At 42.2% G+C, this 25,087-nt stretch overlaps 1 protein-coding gene and 1 non-coding gene across 5 annotated transcripts; both read left to right on the forward strand.

Moving 5' to 3' along the window:
* Nucleotides 1-618: 618 nt before the first annotated feature.
* LOC126394375 (ubiquitin-associated protein 2-like) lies at nt 619-20,276 on the forward strand. 4 transcript variants are annotated; one of them, XM_050051160.1, is made up of 29 exons: nt 619-713; nt 2,229-2,369; nt 2,652-2,729; nt 2,840-2,950; nt 3,149-3,308; nt 3,607-3,684; nt 5,156-5,219; nt 5,464-5,546; nt 5,890-5,942; nt 6,201-6,265; nt 6,439-6,667; nt 6,788-7,043; nt 7,219-7,350; nt 8,944-9,080; nt 9,554-9,804; nt 10,115-10,358; nt 10,514-10,553; nt 10,804-10,927; nt 11,161-11,218; nt 11,467-11,689; nt 11,956-12,047; nt 13,169-13,219; nt 13,626-13,704; nt 14,058-14,258; nt 15,240-15,410; nt 16,195-16,299; nt 16,748-16,821; nt 18,516-18,707; nt 19,422-20,276. In XM_050051160.1, the coding sequence occupies exons 2-29, from the start codon at nt 2,271-2,273 to the stop codon at nt 19,515-19,517; spliced, it is 3,546 nt and encodes a 1,181-aa protein (XP_049907117.1). In that variant the 5' UTR covers nt 619-713; nt 2,229-2,270; the 3' UTR covers nt 19,518-20,276. The 4 variants fall into 4 exon arrangements, with proteins under 4 accessions (XP_049907117.1, XP_049907119.1, XP_049907118.1 ...); XM_050051159.1 differs by lacking the exon at nt 619-713 and adding an exon at nt 993-1,159; XM_050051161.1 differs by lacking the exons at nt 619-713; nt 16,195-16,299 and adding an exon at nt 991-1,159.
* Nucleotides 11,000-11,075, forward strand: LOC126395052 (small nucleolar RNA SNORD121A). The gene has a single exon (XR_007570416.1). It is a non-coding gene; the product is annotated as a small nucleolar RNA SNORD121A (small nucleolar RNA).
* Nucleotides 20,277-25,087: the final 4,811 nt, after the last annotated feature.

A 25,087-nucleotide genomic window follows, 5' to 3' on the forward strand; every position in this document is an offset into this window, starting at 1 on the left:
AATTTATGTTGTGTAAGTGTAAGACTGACCCCATGTCCAATACAAAGGACATGTTATAAAACATTAATAAATATCATTTCTTTAAAAAAAATCTCTGTGATTCGATTCATACATCCCAATTACTAGCCTACTGTATAAAAATAAAATGAAAAACTAAATATCCAAACATATAACCTATATTGTTTTTACCCACGTCTTTTGACCAATTCAAATTGCGTTTTATACTGAAAATGTAGGCCTTTATATTCTATTACACAGAGAGCATGACTAAGAGGGAAGCAAGCCAATTTAGTGAATCACTTCTTCTGGTGTATCACACCACTATCAAAGAAACTCACACAACCTGTTTTGGATCTAGAAAAAACACTTTTTTATTTTAGAAACTCCTTCAGGCACAAAAAGAAATAAGCACACCCCATCACATTTATATCTGATTCACATCAGCGATTAGGTGTGTGCCAAATTTAGGTAAATGTGGGGAAATTACTGCTACAAAGTCTTTGAGGAGAGCCAGCGTCCACCGGATATCAAGCTGGTACATGATAACGACGCGCGCTCCTAGACGGGAACGCGCACGCGGGGGCACGGCGTTAAACCACCTGACCGGCTCGGTGGGTTTTGGTTGGCAGTGTCGACTTCACAACGTTGAACAACGGCTCTGTGGGTCACGTGACAGCATCTGCTGCTGCTGGCTGAGCGAAGCGTGTTAGCAGGTAAACGAAAGAATAAACATGTGTTGTGTTAATGTTGTCGATTTAAAAACCCGTTTTAACGACCCAATCGTCTCATCGTAAAAGTTTTACACTAGTTTTAGGAAAACCTATCGGTCGATTCAGAGGCACCGTTCGTCCCGTACGGTAGTTAGCCAACTAGCTAACTAACTCGCTAGCGTTGTATCCGTACTGTAGTGCTGCAGTCATTGTATGTGAACGGGCCGTTCACGTGCCGGGGCAGTTAGCCTTCTGCTCGTATCTGTCGTAGCTTAACATGAGCGGGCCACGCGTTTTCGACAACTTTTCTCCCCCACACACTGTGTAGCATTACCAGTACATGCCATTGGGTGCCAGTTGTTGTAAATGTTAATGGTATAAGCGGTGTTTGTTTGTTTCGTTTCTGTTATGTTAGCCTGCTGCCAACTTTAGCTAAATCTGCCTCCGAGGTAAGCGTGAAGTGACTAACGTTAACGTTAGCTTTTCTTTGGTGGACACAAAAGGGTACATCGTCGCACTTTGTTTATTTTTTTGTCACCGAGTGGGTGAGGCTATAGAAAAGCGATTACATTAACGGAATGGTAAATTAGTAGCTTTGTCACATTGTTAATATCATGCCTGTAGAGTGTGGCGTTTAACGTTAGGGATCGTGTGTGTTTTTCACACGGAACAAAGACGAGCGGTAAGCTAGGCTAAAGCTAGTGGGAGCTAGTCGACCTAGCTAACGCTGCCGTGAATGCTAGCCAGTGCGGCTCATATTTCCGCCGAGCTTCTTGTAACGTTACCCTAAATAAGGTGACGATTCAGTCATGACTTACGTTAGATACGAGCGACTGGAAAATACTGATGACAATTGCTAAAATATTGAGTTGACGTTAACTGTACTGATCTGTCTAATTTTTTTTTTCTGTCAGCCAACATACGATTGCCAGACAATAGTATGTTCATAGCCGGTGGATCTCGTTTTTCTGTGTCCCCACGCTGGCAAGTTGTCAGCTGGTAGTATTATTAGCTTAAACCAGTTACTGTATGTAACATAATCCAACTCACTGTAATTGTATGCTTTCGATTTCCTCAAGATACCTTTTAGCCTGGCACAGAGCCAGGGTTCTTGGTGGCTAGGTTACTTATTACTTTTAATTAAATGCCAAATGCCTGTCGCCATGTCGACGTCGTCGATGTGGAAAAAGTGTTATAATACATAACACCCACCACATTTGCTGGTGCATAGTCAGTGTTTTTGTGTGGGAGACTGAGGGAGGATTGTAAGTTGACACCCGGACAGTCCCCTCTTGGCTGGCTAAATTTAACCGAGGTGGTGGGGGGCGACAGATGGGGTTATAGTCTTACATGGTGTACTTGACAACAGTGAGCTTCAATCTGCTCACATTCAGCATATTGTACTAGCATTGAGCATTTATTCTTTACTTTATCTTACTATGAATTGTGATGTAATGTTACTGTCTCTCAGGTAGCTGTCATTTCACAGTGGCTCTATCCTTTTTCTCTCTCCCCCAGATTTTTCTATTTTGTACATACATTGTTTTGTATATACTGTATATGATGACTTCAGTGGTCAGCAATCAAACCCGGGGCACTCGGGACAGAACGCTGCCCACCACCACCACACAAACAACACAGCCACAGAAACAGATACAGGTGGGTTTAGTACACACACAGTTGCACCCAGACCCAAGGAAATGTCCTACTCAATTAAAATGTAGTCTTTTTATTTTTTAGTACAATCCTAGGTTGCCTCACTTAGCATTGAGTGTTATCATATTGACAAAGGATTTTTAGGCAGCTACATTTTACATGGTACACCTTCAGCAGGATTGTAGTGTCTTTCATTGAAATATGTAAATAAAGCCAAGTGTCTGGTGGTCTGCCATGTGTTCCTGTTGTATTTTTTTTTCTTACTGAAATCTGTTTGTTTACCAGGCCACAGCAGAACAGATTCGTTTAGCCCAAGTGATCTACGACAAAAATGATGCTGACTTTGAAGACAAAGTCAAACAGGTAATGTGTTTGTGCATGTTCAGACATTTGAAATTCTTGGACATTGGGACCCTCAATGCATCTCGTGGTGACCTAACTTAACGCTGTGTTTCTGTTTTACACACTTACAGCTGATTGAGGTAACTGGGAAGACTCAAGATGAGTGCATGGTAGCCCTCCATGACTGCAACGAAGATGTAAACAGAGCCATCAATTTTCTGCTGGAGAGCACCTCTGACACAGTAAGAGACTATGCGCGCGCACACACACACACAAACAAACCATATTCACGTTTACATATTATGCTTGTTTTTGGATGTCTTATGATAGTTCCTCTAGGTTTTTGTGGAAACTTAAACACCATGAACCGGGCAAAATTTGAATCACAAAGTAGGTGTATTTCATAGAGTTGACCTCATTCTCTGGTTTACCTCTGTCAGAACTCCTGGGAGACTGTGGGGAAGAAGCGGAGCCTTGGGAAAGAAGGAGGACCCTCAGAGATAAAGGAGACCAGGGAGAAGAAAGGAGGAGACAGGGAGGCTAGTCGTGGACGTGGGGCATCCAACAGGAGGGGCAGAGGCATCAGCCGAGGGCGTGAAGGTGAGAACATGAATAAAGCTGTTTGTCCTGTCTGTGTGAATTGCGTAGATGAACGTTCCTTGTCAGTCTGGTAAAATTGTGTTGTCTGTATTTGATGCATTGCTGACATTGACATTTAATTTGCTAAAGTATGCTGAGTATATTGAATTGTCAACTTTTCTTTGCTTTATTCAACTGTGAATTCCAAGCTGAATTATGGAAAAAGGCTCAGAGGTTCTTCTCCCAGTAAAATAATTTGAGTTTTTAATATTTTAATTTCCTTGTACCTTTTTTTTTCTTTTTTCTTGTTGGATTCCAGGTCGGTTAGAGGAGAATGGGTTTGAGGTGGCTCCTGGAGAAAGAGGGGGAGACCGTGGACGCAGGGGGCGAGGCAGAGGTAAGCAGTACAGAAAAGTACACACATTAAGTTTTTTGAAAAAAATTGGCATTTTGTTAGCAATGAGTCCAAAGGTGCAAAGTTGGATTATACAAAGATAACGGAAAAAGTGGTATCCATAGCTTCCAGTTGAATTTTCCAATGGTCTTGGATGTCCCAGTAAGATGAAGAGATTACAAAATTTCCAGGCTAAAAGCTGAAATGGGCATCTTGAAACTTAACATGAAGGTTGGTGGTAAACCAAAACATTGCCAAGCAAAATCAGATTGTTGTAATTGAAGACACCTTTTTATAGGTTTTTTGCATGCTTGGACGGATGGATGGATGTTTGTAAACACACTTGCTGGCAAAAGTGAAAGTACAGGCCAACCCCAGAGCCACTCTCATTTTGCTTTTTGCCTCACTATAGTTGTGGTTTTTGTTTTGTTTTCTGGCGCTGTGTCTCTTGGATGTCAGCTGCTTATGGTCTGGTACCTGCTTGCTACCTTTTTTTTTAATAAATCCCTGACTTCACCTGAGCACTTTCGGGGTACTTGCCCATCCTGTACACGGAAAATTCAGGCAGAGGCCAGAAAAATACACAGCCACGCACTTCTAGTACGAGTGATGATTGAGAAGGATTACTTTCGAATGAGTCTATACATTTTTTTTTTAAGGAAATTCTGCTTTTAACTGCGCTTTTATACAGGGAATTGTCTCAGATGTTGTTGGGCATGTTTTGGTGACGTATCAGGCAACATATCTATTTGTGTCTGCAGGCACGTAGAGCATTGCAGCACTCAACATGTGTGGAATGTGCTCAGTCCCTGCAGCTGCTAGAGTGTGTGTTTGTTTGGGCGGGGCATGTCGTTGATAGATAAAGAGATTGGAGAAGGTGAAAAGGAGTAGAATCTGGCTGGATTTGTAGGCTTTCTTTTTAATGACACATGATCTAGAACGGTGAGGTCAATCAAGGCCTGATTCAGAAGAAACTGTCAGATGTCTGGTTATGCGGTAATAGGGGAGTTAACAGGCAAATAAATGCATTTGTATTTATTCTTTCGGCTGCTTGTCTTGAAGAATGGCTGTTAAATGACTTACATTTAAATCTTGACTTTAAAACATTCTTCCAAAAACAGACCTTTTGGGTTTTTTTAGACAGCCTGTCTATTACCTAAATGGTCCATGTTTGTATGGACTTGTTTGTATGTTTGTTTTGACAGCACAAATTTTTGTGATATTCTGATGTAGTTAACTACTAAATGCCACATTTTAGAAAGAAAAAAAAAAAAACAGGTGCAAAAACACGATAGAAAAGAAACCCAGACACATGTATGCAGATATGGTTTTTAACAGAAATGACAACTAGAATATTATCTAATGCTTGATAAAGGTCAATGATCAACACACTGACCCCCCCCCTTAATTAAGAGTTGAGACTGAAAGGAACCAGTCAGCAGAGGTCATCTGTTTGTTTTGTTTGTGTCCTCAGGGGCAGGTGGCCGCGGTAGAGGCAGAGCAGCTGGTGGCAACAGGTTCTCCTCCCAGGGAATGGGGTAAGAACATGTGTTTAGTGTTAAGTCTTAAACCACAAGTAGGATGAGGAGGTGGTGATGGTTGTTACAAGCACATATCTAAAAACAAAGGTGTAGATGATTACGTTTCTGAATCTCCTCATTCAGCAGCATTAACAGAACAGAGTAGGCAGTGTTGTCTTCAGTTTCACTGATGTTGGCTCATCTTATCTCTGTTTCTTTCCCCTTCATGTTGTCTCTTCTTTCCACTCTCCACTCCTTTCAGCACCTTCAACCCTGCTGACTACACAGCCAACTCTGGAGCTCGTCAGGAGACATGGGATGGCAACGAACCTGCTGAGGGAACTGGTAAGGATAATGACACAAGATGTCATGTTTTGATGCAATTGTCTACTTTCACTGTAGAATAGCTTAATTGTCAGCTTAAAAGTTTGAGCCTTGTTTAGTTAACCTGCTCCAAATCGACAGGTATTCCAGTTTCAGGCCACTAGGTGTCAAATATTAGCAGAATTTAAGTAGGAATAGGCAAATGAGTCTACACATTGGATTCAAGGGCTTAAATTTTTAGTGTTATATTAAAGCAGGTGGGGTGCTATATTTGTATCACTGCTTAATGGTTGCCGAGAACATATCATGAGTATGTGTGAATATGGCAACACTAACTTGGCTGCTGTTCTGTTTTGTTTTTTAGGAACATGGGGAGGCAATCTGGAAGACTGGACTGCAGAAGACTGGAATGAGGACGTAAGACAGCACATTTTATTGATCTGAAAGAGATTTGCATTGCTTCAGTTAAAGGCTGTACACAAAGTTTGTTCACTTAAATTGATTTAAATCTGCACCGGTCTTCCTCTAGTGTTATTTTATTCGTCTAGTGATGTTGACTAATTAAATACTGTTAGTTAAGAGTCAGTGATTTTATCTGAAGGGTTGTTAATTTACAGTACAGCAGATATGCCTATATTAATCTGATTGATGCCTGTGTTGGCACTTTTATCACAGTTGTCTGAGACCAAAGTATTCACTGCCTCTTCTGCTCCAGCAAACCACATCACACCTGGACCCAAGTAAGCAAACTTGCTCAAAGTCAAGTAAACTAAAACACTGGAGAGCGCAGGCTTTATTTTAAAGAGTAACTTTTTATTTAATCTGTGCTATTATCTTCTCCTTGTTGTCCCTCCTCTCCAACCCCCCCCTTTCTTCCACTCTTGCTTCTCTCTTATCTTCTGCTTCTCCTCAGTGTGGACCTGGCTGGCCTACTGCCCAAGACTGGAGTGGCTGTAGGGGGTATGGACTCTGACTTGGGGGCGATAGTCGATGGCCCCTCAGCCGAGGATTTGGGCCAAAGCCTGGTGTTTACCAATTCCCACCACAACGGACGCACTGCAACACACAGCTACGCACACGCCACAGCCAACAGCTACGCCCATGCCGCCTCTGCTAGTACCACCTACGCACATGCTGCACTGGTACAGGCAGCCACACATATGCACACTTATATACGTGCAACTTTCGGGCATGTTTATGTGCCCACACACTGATACGATGCCTGTGTATTCAGTTCTTGTTTTGCTTCTCTCACCTCCCAGTCCTCAGTCCTGGGTTCTGGTTTTGGGCCCCTTAATGCGCCTAAGCCGACACCTGCCTCTGACATCAGGACATCAGAGCAGCTTAACGGGCCTCGGCTTGGTCAAAGAGCCAGTCAGACGGTGGCCACCGCCAGCAACATAAGTGTTTCCAAAGATGCAGGGCCATCTCCAATTCCGAACCCTGCTCCTGCCTCCTCTCCCTCTGTAGAAGTCAAAGCTCAGAGAGTGGAGAACGGCCCTGTTACTGCCCAACACTGTAAGTTAAAATTTCTCAAAGAAAAAAGAAATCTAACACAGAAATGTAAGACGTGTATCAAATGTTAACTTATTGTTCTTAATAACAACAACACAAGAGGTACAGTGCACAATATACTTCACTACAGTAGGTATATGAATTATAATGTTATTATATTTATCTGAATTCTCTCTAGTGGAGATGAAACTTCAACCAGAGCCATCAGCGGTGCTCAGCCAGCTGGCTCAGAGGCAACAACAGTCCTCCATCCTTCCCACCACAGAGCCTCTGGGCCTGTCACATGCTCCACAGGTCCCCACACCGCCAGGTAGGGCTGCAGAACAGTATCATGCTATGCCAGTAAAGATGTGAAAGTCTGCTTAGCATACAGCATGACATTAGAGCTGCAACTCAACTAATTATTTTCATGACTGGATATATTTGGCAAACTGAAACTAAGGACACTTCCACACTAACAAGTTTTAAAATGCCTACCATTTGCTATGTTAACACCTTAGCGTCCTCACTGAGCCATACCTTACTCAGTTATGCCAGTTGAGTCCTGATTTGGCTGTTTAATATGAATACCAGTGTATTTGTTCCTTTTTTTCCGTATGGTTTAAACAGAGTTCAGTGGGATGTTCAGTGTGACAGTGATATTCAGGTAAAATAGTAAACAAGCTAACAGTGCCCACGGCAGATTGGGGATGTGCAACACCATTTTTTGCCAACACTAGATATCAAACAAAAGCTGAGACTGTATCGTATTAAGTTGCTGCGAGTTGTAAATTCACCAGTTTGAAGCAGAAGGTAGAAGATCTCAGAGCCTTACAATGTAAGTGTCCCCTCCTCTGGGCAGCTGCATTGTGTCCACAGGTGCCTGAAGCAAAGAGTAGCATGAAAGTGAAGAGAGCTCACTCTGCAGCAAAACCTGGGGACTCAAATGACCCTAGAAGTAGTCTACACTGCACACTGACTGGCAAAAAAAAGACTGATGGACTTGAAGCAATCTCAGTTGAATTAGGGGCCTCCAACTAATTTTTCAAATGTCTGATTTTGAGGGGGCAGCCCTACTACTCCTATGTTTTGGAACACCTAAAATGGACCTTTGAAAATGCGGTTGCCCCTGTTTCAGTTTTAAAGCACTGAGATGGCTTTTTAGTCTAGACAGGTAGAAGTAGAGCGTTTGGAAAAAACGACAGACACCTATGTTTGCTTCCTAAATGGGCCTTACCAGTCACAACGTGTCAAGTAGAAACATTATAGCTAGTCCCACACACCTTTTTTGACTACTCCTTTCCTATTGACATGGCTTCCTCTAGGGAGGGAAATACTCCCAGTACTGCACCAACATGTCACTGTATCGCTTTGAAACAACTCCCAATCTGTTTTCCACTGCTTTTATTGTCCTTATACCTGCTTGTTACTAGCAGTAACAGTTCCACCTCGTGATCAGTCCAAGCAAAGAAATCTGTCTTACTTTTTGCTATGGCTGTTCTTCTGTCGTATTTTCTGAAACTAAGCAATCAAGTTTCAGAGACGATCTGCCTACTGTTTACACAAGCATGCACAGGCCCAATGTTCATATGGTGTGATGTGCGTTTTCAGGCCTTTAGGTATGTACCGAGATTATTTCTGAAATTATGCTGAAAGGCTTGTGTACGGAGATTGTTTTCATTTTAAAATGGCATTTTAAGATTAAAAAGAATTAGTGTGGATTAGATGATGCCTACAGAATAGACATGAAAGACAAATGCTCAGCACACCATGTAGCTGAGGAAGAGCCTTCTCTGTAATAGAAACACTAGCAGTATTTGTGCTGTAAGATCATGGCAGTACTACCATCTTCACCATCTTCTTACTCTAACAATTACTTTGAACTTAGTGCTGTGATTTTAATGACTCTGTCAATCTCCTTCAGGTCATGAGTCCTCCGTCCCTCCTGTAAGAGACGGACCTTCTCCAGGAGTAAAGTTGCCAGGCATGGAGCCTTCCGTCACAGAACCCCCTCAGCGGCAGCTAAAGACACAGAGACGCAGAGTACCTCCTCCTTCAAAGGTAAGCTTTTCTGATATCATAGCTTTCTATCAGACAAGTGTTACAACTTCAATGCAAAAATAACGAGCAGTATTACTTGCAAGACAAGGTAGAAACTGAATGTTGTCAATGATGTATCTGCTCTCACTTGCTTGTCAAGACAAGCCAGCTAGCTGACTGGCTATGCAGTAGTGAAAGACTGGATAAACTAGTTTAGTCAGGCTGTAAACTCCATTCCCAAGACTAGTTTGCTGTCCCTTTCCAGTATAACAATCTTATTCATGTGTTTGCAGTGCAGTTCACAGGACTTTTTTGACTAAACACAGCTTTTAGCCATTCTACTACATTCATTTTTGACTGAAAATAACTTTCCACGCATTTTCCAACTTGTCATTCATATTGAAAAATGTTGCTGTACAAAAACAACTTTTAAATCATCAGATTGGTTAAATATGTTGGCCATGTTCTACCAAATCGCCTCTTTCTCTTTTCAGATCCCCTCGTCAGCAGTGGAGATGCCGGGCTCAGCAGATATACCTGGCCTGAATGTCCAGTTCGGAGCTCTTGACTTTGGGTCTGAGGCTGGCAGTGGAACGGTGGACATGGCACAGACAGAGTCGGCCAGGGAGCAGTCCCCGGCCCAGGGCCCAGCTCCAACAGCTCCAGTACCCGCCATGCCTGTCCCTACTGCCGTTTCCACACAGCAGCCACAGAGCAGCCTGTTCTCCAAGCCAGGATCTGTGAGGTGTGTGTGAGTTGTTTTGTGTTGGTGTGTGAGGCAGAGGCTTGTATGTGAAGAATTTATCATTTAATATTTTGTACATGTGTGTATTTGTGGATATGTCCAGTATAAAACCTTGAGTCATGCAGAAGGCATAGTTTATGATTGATATAAAAGGGTTAAGAAAATGATGTTTCAGCTTGGTTACAGCTAGAAACTGTTTGCATGTTGAAAACAAAACCAGTAATAATCCTGCTTCTACTTCTGTCACATTCTCTGTATCTGTATTGTAAATTTACCTGTCTCTCTTCCTTTATCTCTGCTCCATGAACAGTGAACACATGAGCAGCTTACCCACCTTACCCTCAGCCGTATCGGATCCCAGCTTCCCCTCACCATCCCTGGGCTTGCCCAGTGCCACACCCTCTCCCTCCATGGGTCTTCCCAGCGCAGCCGCCCCGCCCTCTTCTACAGCCCAGACTGCAGCCAGTCGTGTGGAGAGCAGTGGTCCAAGGTCCCTGCCACCTCATCTGGGCTTCTCTCAGAGCAAAGATGTGCCCTCAGCTGCTGCTCTCACAGTAAGGATAAACCTCTTTCTCTATGTTTGTATAAGGGAGCTAAATGACAAGTGGATGTAGACCACTGCTGACACTTTGTTGAAACCTCAATGTCTGCTTAATGCCAAAAACCTGAATAATAAAACTAACCCTTTGGTAATTTCCTCTTCCTGTAGAATGGCTATAGTGGCATGAAGACACAGAGCACACAGGACAGTAAGTACACTCAAGCCTTTTCAGTTCTAGAGAACTACTTGGAGTGGCCTGTCAGATTCATTATAATGAATATTGATTGCTAAATGCATCCGATGGGAAGTGGAAATAGTCTTTACAGTGAAAGTGGATGAGGTTTGATAAAGACTAGGAAATACTCAGCCCCTCTTTTCCGTACGAATTTGTTTTATTGGGTTTCATTCTTTTATTCTCCCTCTTACAATCAGTCTCTCTTGTTCTTGTTTTAAACCAGCTACATCATCATCGTCTAGAACAGTGAAAACTGAGTCTCCTGTTATGACGAGTGAAAGTGGCCACCACATCCCCTCCCCTGCAGTTACACCCTCCCACTCAACATCCATCCCCTCGCTCAGCAGGTAAGGGATGGTTCAGACACACCGACGCATTTTATATTGCTTATTGATTAATCTTTTGTGTGTCCTCTTTTTTGTTGGGAGATAATGATGGTTACAAGCACATATCTTAATTCTTTATGTGGAATTACCTTTCACTGAATCTCCGTCCTCCTGCACATGTTTTCTGGGTAAAGTACTGAAGGTGCTTTATCAGATTAAAGCATGCTGATTGAATCATTTTACTTTCTTCCTAGTCATGTGACCAGCACTCACACATCTGGATCGGTCCTCGCCACAAGCTCCTCCCTTACTGTAAGTGTGTGTTCCTGCTTGCACACAGACACACAGTTACTTTAATGTCACTCTGCAGTTGTGGTAATTAAAGGACATCAGTTATTCTGCAGTTTGGTTATTTGAGTGCAGGACTTTTTACTGCTAAACTCTGAGTCTAAGTACAAAGCGATTTTTATTCATGAAGATTTTACCCATGCCTTGATCTATAAAAACAGTCGCTAATTCTCTGCTCACACACCCTGTCTGCTCTTGTCCTGTTACACCAGGTAAGTAACGAGGAGGGCAGCAGTAGCGGCAACCTCCATGCCTTCTCATCATCATCGTCCAGCCAAGCTGTCAATTCCAGTCCGTCAGCTCCCCCAGCTGTCAGCAGCTCAACTACAAATGGTCTACATCCATCTGGAGCCCCAGGACTGACACCTAATGGCACAAACCCCGCACTGTCAGCTGCAGGCAGCCGCACGGCACCCCTGCTCACCACCACCTCTGGTAGGCTCATGGGTTCACACAGGGATCACAACACCATAACACAGGAACTCATTTACAAACGTTATTTTGAAATGAAAAAACGTATCACCTTCAAATACAATTCCTCTTGTTATCAAGCTGTTTTGACACTCAACTAAGACTGAATGTATTTAAACAAATTTATTTGAATTTGTATTAATATAAATCACAAGATCAGTATCTACTTAATGTCCAAAATTTGAATGTCAGGTCAAAAATCCTTGTTTGTTCTCTTCTCTTTCTCTCAGGTAAAGCTCCTCCCAACTTAGCCCAAGGAGTGCCACCTCTCCTGGCCAACCAGTACATCATGGGCCCAGGTGGCTTGCTCCCTGCTTATCCGGTAACTAATTATTCCTAAAAAAAAATTAATTTCTTTGTTTGTGTATTGCTTAGTGCCCTTGTTTTGTTTTTGTTTTTTTAAGAAAAAGATGGGATGTATCACGAAAAATAAGCCCTTTATACACAGATCACGCCAAAGAGCCGCCACAAAGTCCCCTCTCTGTCACCTTTGCATATTTACACAGAACCAAACATCAGCATCATGCCGCTCCAGTGTGTGATTTCAGACAGCATGCTAGCGTTGCAGACGCAAAAGAGGTGTGACAGGCATGACATGTAACCCAACAGTGTTGGCCTCTAGTGTACATATAATGTAGCATCAGCAGCACTCTCTAAACATAACAAAGGCATAACATGGCAACGATAACCATTTACTGCCCCAGTTATATGATTGTTGATCTCCTCCTTGGCTTGGAGGGGAAGACGCTTCTGGACCTCATTGGTTTCCCAATTTGCAGATATTTTCAGCTGTTGTTTTTCTTCAAGTTAGCTGCTAACGGCTGTCAGCTGCTTTTTAAATCACCCAGCAGTGGGTCACACACATAACATGTCGTCAAAACGTCACACCTCCCTCGTCCATGGTCCTGTCCTGCCAGCTGTCCCTTATACACAGATGTTGTTAAGACGCTGCTGGTTTGAGGGCAAGACAACTCTGTTCCCCTATCCCACGATTGCACCTTTATACAGAGGGGTGAGGCGGCATAAAGGTGTGAAACTCCCACCTTGTAGAGGTAGTGTAAAAGGGGCTATAGACAGCATCGTATGGTATTAACCTACACAGAACAGTTAAGCATCTTCATTCCGTCAACAATATATTTGTTAGGTTTTATGCACCCCTAAATTAAAAGAGCCTCATATTTACCACGAGTGGACACTGACTTGAACTGTGGCATTGAGTTCAGTCCTTATTCTCTAGAGCTTTACATTGTTGATGGCTGTTTTAGTTCTGATGAAACATGACGTCCGTGTTAAGCACTGAAACACTGGCTAAAGCTTAGATGCTAAAATGGGTAGAGGATGAAACTAAAATGGAGTTTGCAGGCAACATTGAGGTTTGGTTGAGACTCCAATGTGTAACTAAAGTCTCACTAATTCTTCTCTCTATCATCTTAATTTCCACAGCAGATCTATGGATATGAGGACCTGCAAATGCTGCAGTCTCGCCTCCCTATGGTGAGTCTGTTTCTTCTGCCCTGTGCCCTGCTACTTATCACTTTGGTTCCTGTGTTTTTGTAAATCAGCAGTGTGCTTTCAAATGTGCTTTTCAATGAGTTGGCAATCCAGGCACCCCAAAAATATATAAACGAGAAAGGAAATATTTAAAAGCAACATGTTTGAACCACTGTAGGTTTTCCCCGTTTACATATTCTCGGAGTGGCTGGATTACCTTCCTGTGCAGCCAGTAATCTCTTTTTTTTAGTTCCCCGTATTCCTGCTAACTTCAGTAAAAAATCTATGTCCTTTCTTCTGTTGCATGGCAATTTAACCAGATTTACAAAGTAGTAAAATATGTGATGGGAAAAGCAACAAAATGGGGATGGCTTTTTGTGGTATTAATATTTTTTCTCTTCCTACACAGGACTATTATGGTGTAACATTCCCCGGTACTACGGCTACTATGCCTGGACGAGATAATCTGGCCAATAATCTATATTCTGGTAAATAAAATTTCATGTTGTTTTGGAGTTTCTGAGCTGATATGTCTACTGACCTTCTGTTATGTTTCAAGATAGGCTGTTAACTCACACTGAAACTGAACAATTGAAACAGTCCCTCAGTTCATTTCATTTATAGCAGTCATTTTTGCACTTCAGTATGTTGAGTTAAGCATAATTGATTACATTGACATGGCAATTTTAACCCATCAGCGGCTGTGACAAAATGCTTTGCTTTTCTCTATTATGTGGCTTCTTTACTAATTCATGTTAGCTGACCAATAGATGGGCAAAGACATTTTAGAATAAGTTTTTAAACTTCAGTTTTGTCTTCCCTGCTCTCACTTTCTGTCCAGGTGAGGCAACAAAGTTTGGCAGGAATGATTCATCATCTCCAGCTCCCCCAACCAGCCTGTCTACAGCCGGGGTTCAGTCACAGCCCCAGCAGGCTCCACAGGCAGGAACACAGGGCCAGGGGCAGGGTCAGGGCCAGGGGCAGCAAACACAGAACCAAGCCTTCCTCAATCCCCCTCTGCCCCCTGGCTATGGATACACTGGTAGGAGAAGTAACATTTTAAGTCATAACGAAGATGTTGAACAATCTTATTTCCAGTCAACTCAGCCATGCGCTTTGTATTTACTCCTAATGTAAAATTCCAGCTTTAGCTACCACCTTCCCTCTGTTTATTTTTAGCGTCTTATTTAAATATTTATGAGAAGTCTGTTAAATTGTTGGCAAATGTGCGATAGTCAGGAACTGCTTGGTTCATTTTTGATTTCCAAGGGCTGTTGTCAACGGCTGTAGACCAAAATGCCCTCAGATGCAGTTGGATGGACCTGCAATCAATCAGAGCAACGAAATGTGACAAAGCGCTCAGCAATGGAAAAATGTAAACAGCCTATAGCGTGCCAAGATGAGCTCTGATAGTGCAGCGTCAATATATCTGTGATCGAGTGTTGCAGTTTTTGCCATGAGAACGTGAAAATAGTACTTTAACAGAAAGTTCCACATCAGCTGCAGCCATCTTGGTTGTTTTCGAAAATGCCTTAACAGCACTCCACTTTACTAAGTTGGGTTTATGCTTGCTGTAGAGTATCTGGTGTGAAGGTGTATGTCACCACTCATTTTTTGTTAAGTGCAAAGGCTCCATAAATTGTCAGTCATCATCTGAAACACGCCCCATCTTGGATAAAAGGTTGTGATTGGCCCAACCTGGACCAGGCCAGTCAGAAACCTGCCTGTACAGGAGGAGGACCAGATGCATCTGCCAGACCAAATTAAACATGAGCTCGCATTTACGTCTGGTTCCCAGGCAAAAAGGCTTAACAATTATTTTCAAATTAAAAGTGAAAAGTGATTTTTCACACAACTGTTAATGTAGACACAAAGTCAATTTGTATTTGTGTAGATGCTCTTAATGTAACACTGCCTACTGCTCTGTATAATAGAACCCTTTTTGTCATTGTTGCTTATAGACCGTTACATAGGGATTGGCTCTCATTGCACATGGAATATATCTCTGTCTTGTCGTTTTCAGGTCTGCCGTACTACGCTGGTGTGCCGGGGGTTCCCTCAGCCTTCCAGTACGGCCCCACCGTCTTTGTGCCTCCTGCTTCGGCCAAGCAACCTGCAATGGGCCTGGCCAACCCCTCCAATCAGTATCACCAACAGCATCAGCCCAGTTACGGACAGCATGCATATGGCACAGGTAAGACCAGGACAAAATAATAAGGCTCCGACTGATGTTTTCAGACAATTAACACTGAACATTTTTAGTCACATGTTCAGTAATGAAGTAATAGTTTTCTTGTGAAGATTACATCCAGTAGTTTTAATTTGGCATTTAATATGACAGCACAGGTTTCTTTTAAATTATTGCTGCCATAATATCACAGTATCACAAATTCTCACAGCAGCTTGTCATGAAAAGTAGTTGAGTGTCATTTGATCAGCTTCAGCAGTTTGACTAGTTATTGTCTGAATCATCAAAAGTGAACAAGCTACACTCTTTTAGAAGTTGAGAAATTTGGCAGGATTTACTATTTTCTAGTCCATGGTGGCAAAATTTCTTGACATATTTGACATTAACATGTATTGTGAGAAAGACGGGGTGTGTGTACTGGGACCTTGGCATTAATCAGGTGTGCGGAGTGTAGAGAGGCCATTCCATTTCCAACCCTTTATACATGTACACCAAATGCTGCATGCGTGTGTGGAATCAGGCCTGTGTGTGGTTTTTGCTTGTGCTGCATGCATTGCTCAAACCCCCTTGCTGAAGTTGGACGCGGCTCAATATAGACTCAGCTGCCATTTTAGTCAGGTTACCTTACTGCCTCTCTCTCCCTGCCCCCCCTCTCTTTTCTCTTCCCATCCTCTTTCCTCCTCCTCTTCTCTTCACCTCACCTGTTCACCGTCCTCCTCTTCCTGCCCCCTCTCTCTCTGTCCTTTGCTCGCTCTGCCTCCTCTCTTCTTCTGTACTCCTCCTCCTTCAGCCTTTGATGACCTGTCTCAAGCCCACGGTGGGGAGTACAGTAAGGGAGGGTACGGAGGCTCTGCCCAGTCACAGGCCAAGTCAGCGGGCAGCGGCCCAGGGAAAGGTACATACACAACACACGTGCGCACACTCTGACAACACAGTAAAGTCAGCGGGCATTTCCCTGTGGGAAAAACGGATGTACTCACAATTGCAGATGATTCAACAGTCAAGAGTGTTCTGGAGGAAGGTGTGTATATGCACGCGTGTGATTGCACTTTGATGTGCACAGAAATGGATACATGCAAAGGGTGACAAAGTGAGAAACATGCCTCTGCGCCTCCTCACTTAATGCTTCTTCCTACTGGCTGGCCCCCCTCTTACTAACAGTGGACATTTAGTGCTTAATATTCAGTTATCATCAGTGAAGTGACGCAGTTGTACTTTTCCCCCCTTAACCCTTTTATTTCCCTCTCTTCTCTATCATTTTCTTCTACCCCCTTTTTTTGCTTTCCTCTCTTCCCCCTTACATTCCAACCATTTCCTATTCCCTCTTTTCATTCTCCTCTCAGCACCAGGACTGTCAGGGTCAGGTACCAGTGGAGGAGTACCTGACATGGGAGGATCAATCTACAGTAAAACTCAGGTGAGTGACTTGCTGTTCTGTTGTATGCCTGTGTGTAGATCAAGGCTAGGGATGTCAGTTTTGGTTAGTTTTGCTTTGACAGCCCTACACCTATTAACCAGTAACTAACAAGTTAATTTTTCAGAAAGAAAAAAGCAAAATGAGGTGACATACAAGAGGCGTTTCCTGTTATTCCTGCGCTTCATTGATTCAGTTAGCTTTAGCACCACATTTCAAAACTATCAATTTAGAGGTTCAGAAATTTTAATATTTTCTGTTGGCTTTGCTGGAAGACAGCTGGCTAGCTGCATTAACATGTGGAAACATAGTCCTCTGTTGAGCGAACATTAGCCTTGGCCTCTGCACACCACCGGGGTCGAGTGAACACTAGCTAGCAGCGTTGCTCATTTGGTGAATACAGCTAGCAACGCTGACCCAGTGGCAGGACTTTGCTGTGGAAACATAGTAATGACATCATGCCAGTCTCCCCACAGGTAGCACCGGTAAATAAGCAGCTTCATTCTGAGCTGCAAAACCCCTTTAGCACTGTAAACAATGTCAGCACCACTAGCTAATAGAGTGTGCCAGTAAACCCGGAATCAGCACCACTAGCTAATAGAGTGTGCCAGTAAACCCGGAACTCCGTTCGCGCTTTTAGCACTTCCAGTTCTCTCGTCTAAAAGTCAATACGTTTTTTTGAATGGGATTTTGGTAAAATGCCTCAAATAAGGTCTGTGGTTAACAAAAGCTTAAGTGAGTTTCAGGTTTTGTTCTACGACATAAAATACGTCAGTACATACCCTACTTGTGAATTTTGAAGCTTTTACGTGTCGTAAAAAAGGCGGTTGCTAACAAGTTGCTCAATACGACGACAAACCCTGTCGGGGACATTAAACATCATCACGCCCGAACAGGCGAGAGTGCTGGCAGTCTGCCATTACAGCTTCTTATTTAGCTTAGTCAGTCTGATTTCCCCATTATACAATGTTTTTAAAATAAAGCGGCCGAAATCAGTTGAAAGCTTAGTGGCGGTGACGTCAAAAGTCATGCGACCGTGGAGTAGTCATGTAGTCCGTTAAAGCCTAACGTTAGCTTTTTACTTCTGGCAATCGCATTTAAGCTTCAAATGCGGTATGAAAGGTGTTCATATGTAAAGATTATCTCGCTGAACAAAACCTGTAAGTATCATAAACTTGTGTTAGCCACAGAGCTTATTTTCTGACAATCCAAAACGCAATGCAAATATCACATTCACTTTCTCTTCCGGGAACCAGCGCGATGCTAAACTTCCGGGTTTTGACGTCAGCCCTGGCACACTCTATTGCTAACTGTTCTAACAGAGCTAATAACAACAATGCTAAAGGGGATTTGCAGCTCAAAATTGACCCACTTACTTAACAGTGTGACCTGGCAGGAAAGAGGCAGGCTAGGTAATAGAAGTCTTAAAATAACAGCTGCATTACCTTTTCTAAAAATGCTGTTCTTAATCAAAATGATGTCCACATAGTAACCGCACATGATCTTGAATAGCCCGTTAACTTCAGTTATAAATTAAGCTTGGATACAGGAACTTGGATTTTTATGTTAAGCTAAATGAAATTGCCATTTATTATGACATATTTATTATTTCTAAACCTATTGTCCATGCATTTGTCAATGTAGTTGACCTTTATTTGCAGTTTTAACCTCCTGTGTCTTTTCTCTGTGCTCCTCAGTCATTTGACAAGCAGGGCTTCCACACGGGGACACCGCCTCCCTTCAGCCTGCCTTCAGCATTGGGGGGAACAGGGCCCCTGAACCCCGGGGGTGCTCCTGGCTACGCCCCTGCTCCCTTCCTGCACATCCTGCCACCCCACCAACAGCCCCACTCCCAGCTGCTGCATCATCACCTCACACAGGACGGACAGGTAAACTAAAGTGTCTGTGTATACATCAGATTGTGCCCACCCAAGTTTGAATCAGTCGAACTGTTTTGTTGTTGTGGGTGTTTATATGAGACACTCATGTTTTCTGAACAGTTACATGTTTTGGTTAATGGACATGGATGGACAAGAAGTGTTGGGCCTGAGCCTGATTTAAAAAAGCCAAAAAAGCTTAAGTCACCTTAAGTCTGTATTGTACAGTAACAGACATTTGTGACATGAAATGTGTTTGAAATAGCCACTCCGATACAAACTAGACTGTGTGTAAATATGGAGTGCTGCTGGAATATACCATACAGTAAACCAAATTCAAGTGTTCATTAATTTATAAAGAAATAGGAAGATGAGCATGAACCTGACCCGACTCGAGAAATTCCGGCTGAAGCTCAGTCAGCTCCAGGCAGAGAATCAAAAGTCAGACACATGAGGCTTTTGTTTGAGCAGTCAACACTGCGACTTTAGCCTGATGGTTCCTGGACCCTCAGCACTACCTAGGGAACAGATGTTTTCAGGGGGCAGGGGCCAAAAATCTGTAGGTCCCCGTGCGTTGTGCTAGTGAAGTTGAGTCTCTTTAAAGGTTTCTGGAAATGTTCCTGCAGCTGAAAAGGCCAATTAATGACACAGGAAATTGAATAAACCTATTAGTGAGTTACCTTGTTTTAAACATTACTGACTGAATGTTTTTCTTTTTCTCTGAAGGGTGGTCCTGGTCAGCGCAGTCAGTCCAGCAGCATGCAGCAGAAAACCCAAGGCAGCAAGTCCAGCTACGGCAGCTCACCCTACTGGGCCAACTGAGGAATGCTTCCCACTCTCCACTCCCCCAAAAGGCTGTGTGTGCGTGCGAGTGTGTGTAAAGCTAAAACATAAAAAACAGAGACACACTACCCTCACAATGAGCAACCTTGGGCCTGCTCGCCCCGTTCCCCCCACCTCCACAAGTCCTCATAAGTCTTTTGGGTTCTCTCTTCCCCCCCTTTTCAAAATTGGTTGTACATGTAAGATATTTATGTATGTATTTATATATATATACTGTATATGTAATAGTAGAACATGAAATGTGGTTGCTGCATTTTATTTTTGAAGGACTTTTTGTTTACTTTTTTCAAAACTGCAGGAAAAGATGTTACATTAAGACAGAATGAGATGATGGTGAGAGAGCGAGTGAAGACGAGGAGTGATCTAAAACTTCCTGTAAGAAACCAGAAAAAGGAAAAGGAGAGAGCTATAGCACTGATTGCGTATGAGGACATTTCAGATGGGGGTGGGGTTTATAATAACTAACTGCATCTGTCTCGTCTTTTTTTTTCTTTTTTCTTTTTTTTTTTTTTTTTATACATAACTTCCTGAATGACCAGGCTCTTCCCCCGAACTTCATTTTGTAGCTTCCTGTCTTTCCCCTCCTGCCTCTCTCCCTCCCCTCTTCTTCTGGAGGGCTGCCTAGTCTCCTTTTGTCATCATGTCCCCATTAAAGACAGACCTGCCCATCTAAATTTTATATTTTAATTTAATTTTAACCCTGATTTCCCTCGAAATAAAAGTTCTGAGCAGTTGGAAGTCTGACTCTCTGAGTTTTTTGTGCTTGTATTTGTGTGCAAGTGTTTCCACATGGGTTTTCCTGGACTGTTGGAAGGTCAGACCCAAGGTTTTTGATTTGATTATGCGGTGCTAGAGACGGCAAATGGTACAGAATCTTGGAGCAATGTCAGCCCTTCATCCATTTACAATTGACTGATATAAAAAAAGGTAACCTAAAGAGATGTTTAAGTTTTTTGTATCCAAATTACTGTATTGCATCTATATGGCTACATGAAAGTAATTGCTACAGGTACCTGTGGTTATATAAAACTTTTTTTTATAGTCAGCCAAACTATTTTTCTATGCACACGTCAGTCAATACTGTAATTAAGATAATGAAAATCATCATGCACAATCGGAGGCACCTGAAAGTTATTTTCATTTCATAATTCCTATTCAAAAATTAAAAGCGTAAAATGCACTCTAACCAAATCTGCGAATAATTTTTCAGTTGCTGCTGACGAAACATCACTTTTTCTGTCCCTGCGATTGATAAATTAGTAATTACCGGTACAAACTCAAGGTTGTCAGGTAGCAGAGGATGAGCTCTTCCTTGTGTTTGATCTAATTTATTGCAATAATGACATGAAAAACAATATTGATGAAAAAGTTGCATTGATTGCCCCGTTCCTACTGGTCTGTGTTGACTAGCAGTAAATCTACTGTATATTTTTTACCCACAGATTTGATCTCAAGGTAATCTGATAGTTGCAGGGTTGAACTTAAAACTTCTTGATTGTCATTTGTAGGATAAGATAAATGCAAGAAAATAGGATTGCAATTAAGCAATTTCCTTTAATTTGTACCACTACAGATCAATAATTGAATAATAGTCTTATTTAAAATCTGAACCTTTTTTTCCAGTAGTAAAAAAAAAGAAAAGAAAAAAGAATAGTTTCCTGCAACTGAAATGAACATGTTCTGTAATCTGGCTGCCATAACTGTACTCTCTGTAATAGTCTTTTTAGCCAGTTGGCCATATGGTGACCCAGCTTGAGTGAGACACAGGTGGCTCCATCATTAGACACCTCCTTTACCCATGAAATATATATTCTGTGGTGTTATTAATAAATAAATAAAACTTACTCTAAAATCATTATAATGAATTAATTTGTTCATTGGCTCATGAATCAGCACAGCACAAAGTTTTAGTTTAAATATGAAAAGGTGAAAGAGGATGGTTTAGGAATGCGATTTTGCTGAATTCCTACAATAACTCAACCCAATCGCATGTATAGACATGGGACAAGTATGCAGCCATGCAAAGTAAAGGTGAATGGATGAGGAACTACATTGATAAAGAAGTTAAACTGGGATATAACGCTCTGTTTTTGATTGTCTCTGCCCCGTTTTCTATCTTGAGAGAAGCTGTGTTGAGGAGAGTGTTAGATCTGTTCAAGAATTAGAGAGCCTTGTTTATCCGCACCTCAGTCATCCAGACAGTCCCAGGACTGACAATACACCAAACAATGTAATAATTTTAATTTAGGCAGAGAGCATGGGCCCTCCAATAATGTGTTGGATGGAGAATAGGCCCATATGAGTGATCGCCACCTTGGAAATATGCCTGTTTTCAAAGAAATCTTGTATTAAATTGAAAACAGCGCTATTTGCTATACATGCCTTTGAAAAAGGCAAATCCATCTCCATCATGTTTTTTTTTTCTTTTTTGTGTAAAATAGTCAGTAGCATCTATTGCAAAATGATATGCTTATTCCAAATAAACTATAATAAACTATTATAATTGTTCAATTAAATTAGTAATGTCTACAGTAATGTCATTTTTTGATATTTTTTGTTATACACAGATATGCAATAATGAGTGTTGGGTAGTATGTATGTTAATGTTTTCCAATGTTAAGTCTCTGATCATGTGACAAGACGATATGTGCATGATTGCATACATTATCAGGCCCGTCATAGTAGCGTGCACTGGGGCCTGTCGTAACTACCTTACGCCACTGGTGCCACTGGTATAAACGGCTTATTCAGGTGATTATAAACCACAGAAAACACAGATAGTACACTATTTTCCATTCCTGATCATATGTTCCCCTAAGTTCTATACGCTGGACCGTTAAACACCACAGAAACTGTTGACAAGTGGAAAAAAAATCTGCTTGGATCATCATGACTTCCTTCCTATTCAAAGTTGCTGAAATCACCTATTTGTGAACATCTCGTGCACTCCCATGACACCGACATATAACAAGTCACAAGTACTGTAAGTCTCAAGTCCTAAACTTATAGTTTCGAAAAGTCACAACGGGCTCTGCACCAAGTTTAATGCCATTTTAACAACAGAGTAATGATATATTAAAGACACAAAAATCAATAATACTTTTTAAATTTATTTGTTTATTCTTTCTTTGTTAACCACAGCATAGTTTTTGTACGGAAACAACATCATCTTTGGTGTCATTCTTTCCAGCTGGCGATGTAATGTTAGTACTACATGGTTCTTTCCTGCAACCTAACTGAACTGGTTCAAATAAAATGGATAATCTGGGGATGTGAGAAGCACTGGAGTTGATATGAGCTAGGAAGGAGAGGCAGTCAGCAGGTTCCATTTAAAGCAGAGCAGTTTAACTTTGAAGGCAGGGTAATTGAATGAGTGAGTTGCAACAAAAAAAACAAACTTATTAGCAATTAAACCAAGACACCAACTAATTTGTGAAATTATAAGGTGAATCAAAGTTGTAAAGGACATAAACTACATCATGGCTGCTGTACAAAGAAATGAACAAACGGAGGAAGACAGCATATATGGCCTCTTATCACCTGCAAGTGATTGCGTCTATGAAGGGAGATCCTTTCCAAGCAGGAGTATTTGTTTTATCCTCCCTACCTCAGGTGGATTAGGTGATCTTTTTCTGGGGACTTTAAACAGGGAGAGTATCAAGTATTTTCAAGTCTAAAAGCTCAAGTCCAAGTGAAGTCACATGAGTAAAAATCCAAGTCAGGATGCAATACTTGTTTGATTTTGTCAAGTTAAGTGTAAAGTCATCCAATCTGTGATTCAAATTTGACTCAAGTCCAAGTCATGTGATGTGCGTTAACACCTCTGATGTAGAGTTAGGTGAACATGTATATGTAACTCAAATCATACAGTTAGCTATTCTTCTCCACCTGGTAAATGTGTAAATGGATGTAAATATGCAAATACTGACAGAATTCAACAGCAATCTCCTCTGTGTAATCTTATTAGTCACCACTAGATGGTAATGTATAGCTATGTCTTATGAAATCTATTGCTGCGTCCATACCATCCACAGGAGTACTTTTTTGACACAAGAGGCCAGACCAGGTAGGTCACAGCTCACAGGTAAAAAGCAAATAAATCCTATTATTTAAAATATATCCTTCTATATTCATACTGCATGACACTGACCTGGGTGCTGATTAAATGCACAGTCATGGGTTATATATTGGACACAAGAAGACTGAACAAACCTACTAAACTCTCTGCGTGACACTGCCTAAACTTGTAATAATCAAACCTGACACACTGATCTCACATTATTTGACTGTGTGTTTTAATTACCATACTGAATTGAGATTAGAACTCACATTCCTCGTGGATGTGGAAGACCAGCCTTTTATTTACCACTCTCTCCGTCTCCCCCTTTTCCATGTCTCTCCACATATAGTGTGTGTTTGCCCCCAGAGTCGCCTGCATAACACTGGTATGTGGCTGACAAAGGAGAGGGTGAAGAGCAGAAGAGAACGGTGGTGATTGGAGGACGAGATGCCGAGCAGAGAGGATGGAAAGTCGGTGAGTGGCAGGTGCTATTGTGGCCTAAGTGCAGGAGCCTACAGCTACAAGGTCAAAGGTCAAAGTGAAGTTGAAAGGTCAACCCTAACTCCCAGGAAGCCCACCCAGTGAGCGATACAGATAAGGGGGGTCAGAGAGAGCGATGAGCCTTAGGAAATAACAGGAACAGGAAGGTACATGAAGGAAAGAAAGAGGAGAGGAGTAGAGACAGGGTGCAGCGCAGAGCAACTTAAGAAACACAAACAGAAGACAGGAGCAAAAGAAAGAAATGGGTCCAGATTTAACAAAAAAAGAAGATGCACAACATCTGAAAAGCAGAACAAGAGTAAAGGTGGAGATATTAGAGGTGTGGAGGAGTGGTGGTGCATAGGTAATTGGAAGATGCACTTGAATGCAGGAGGGGATAACGCCCCAGTCTTGATGGGACGAAAATATCGTGGGAGGTTCTCCTCTGGAAATGGTGGGCTTGATACTGAATGAACAAATTAGCTGTGTCCTTGGTGAATAAAGCCAGTTGGCTGCAGTTTCCTATTGGAGCCTTCCATTGTGTTGTATCATGGGGGTTGTGTGGAGTTTTTTTTTTTTTTTAGTTGTGTTTGGCCTAAACACGCGATGCACTCTGTTATTTCATTGAAGAGGCACAGGAATGCACACAGGAATGCCCCTCAGACTGTTTGTTGACACTCGTGACCGATCCGCTCTCAGATGTCGACAAAGACGTTTTGTTGGGGTTCACTCGGTTCACTCCCTGGAGAAACCCGGGGAGCTGTGAGACTGTCACACAGGATATTGCGACATTTTAGACCTGAATGGAAATTGGGGGCCCTGGTTCTCAAGGTGGCCTCGTGACCTGGGTACTTGATTTGGATACTCAAATCAATTTCTGCTGTGTTTTGTCTCCTCGCCTTTTTTTTCCTTTAAATTACAAGCCCCTCCATCCGGCTGAATGGAGAACGATCACTGGGTGTTTTTCCCCCCCCCCTTTACTCCCTTTCATCTCCATCTGGGGGACCAT

Source organism: Epinephelus moara, chromosome 8 (assembly GCF_006386435.1).
Source record: "Epinephelus moara isolate mb chromosome 8, YSFRI_EMoa_1.0, whole genome shotgun sequence".
NCBI classification, from domain to species: domain Eukaryota; kingdom Metazoa; phylum Chordata; class Actinopteri; order Perciformes; family Serranidae; genus Epinephelus; species Epinephelus moara.

Bases quoted from the DNA above. Each gene is read 5' to 3' on its own strand.
- LOC126394375 (XM_050051160.1), top strand. From the start codon at position 2,271: ATGATGACTTCAGTGGTCAGCAATCAAACCCGGGGCACTCGGGACAGA. The intron at 6,266-6,438 runs GTAAGCAAACTT...GCTTCTCCTCAG, and splicing joins CACATCACACCTGGACCCAA to TGTGGACCTGGCTGGCCTAC. The intron at 9,805-10,114 runs GTGTGTGTGAGT...CTCCATGAACAG, and splicing joins TCCAAGCCAGGATCTGTGAG to TGAACACATGAGCAGCTTAC.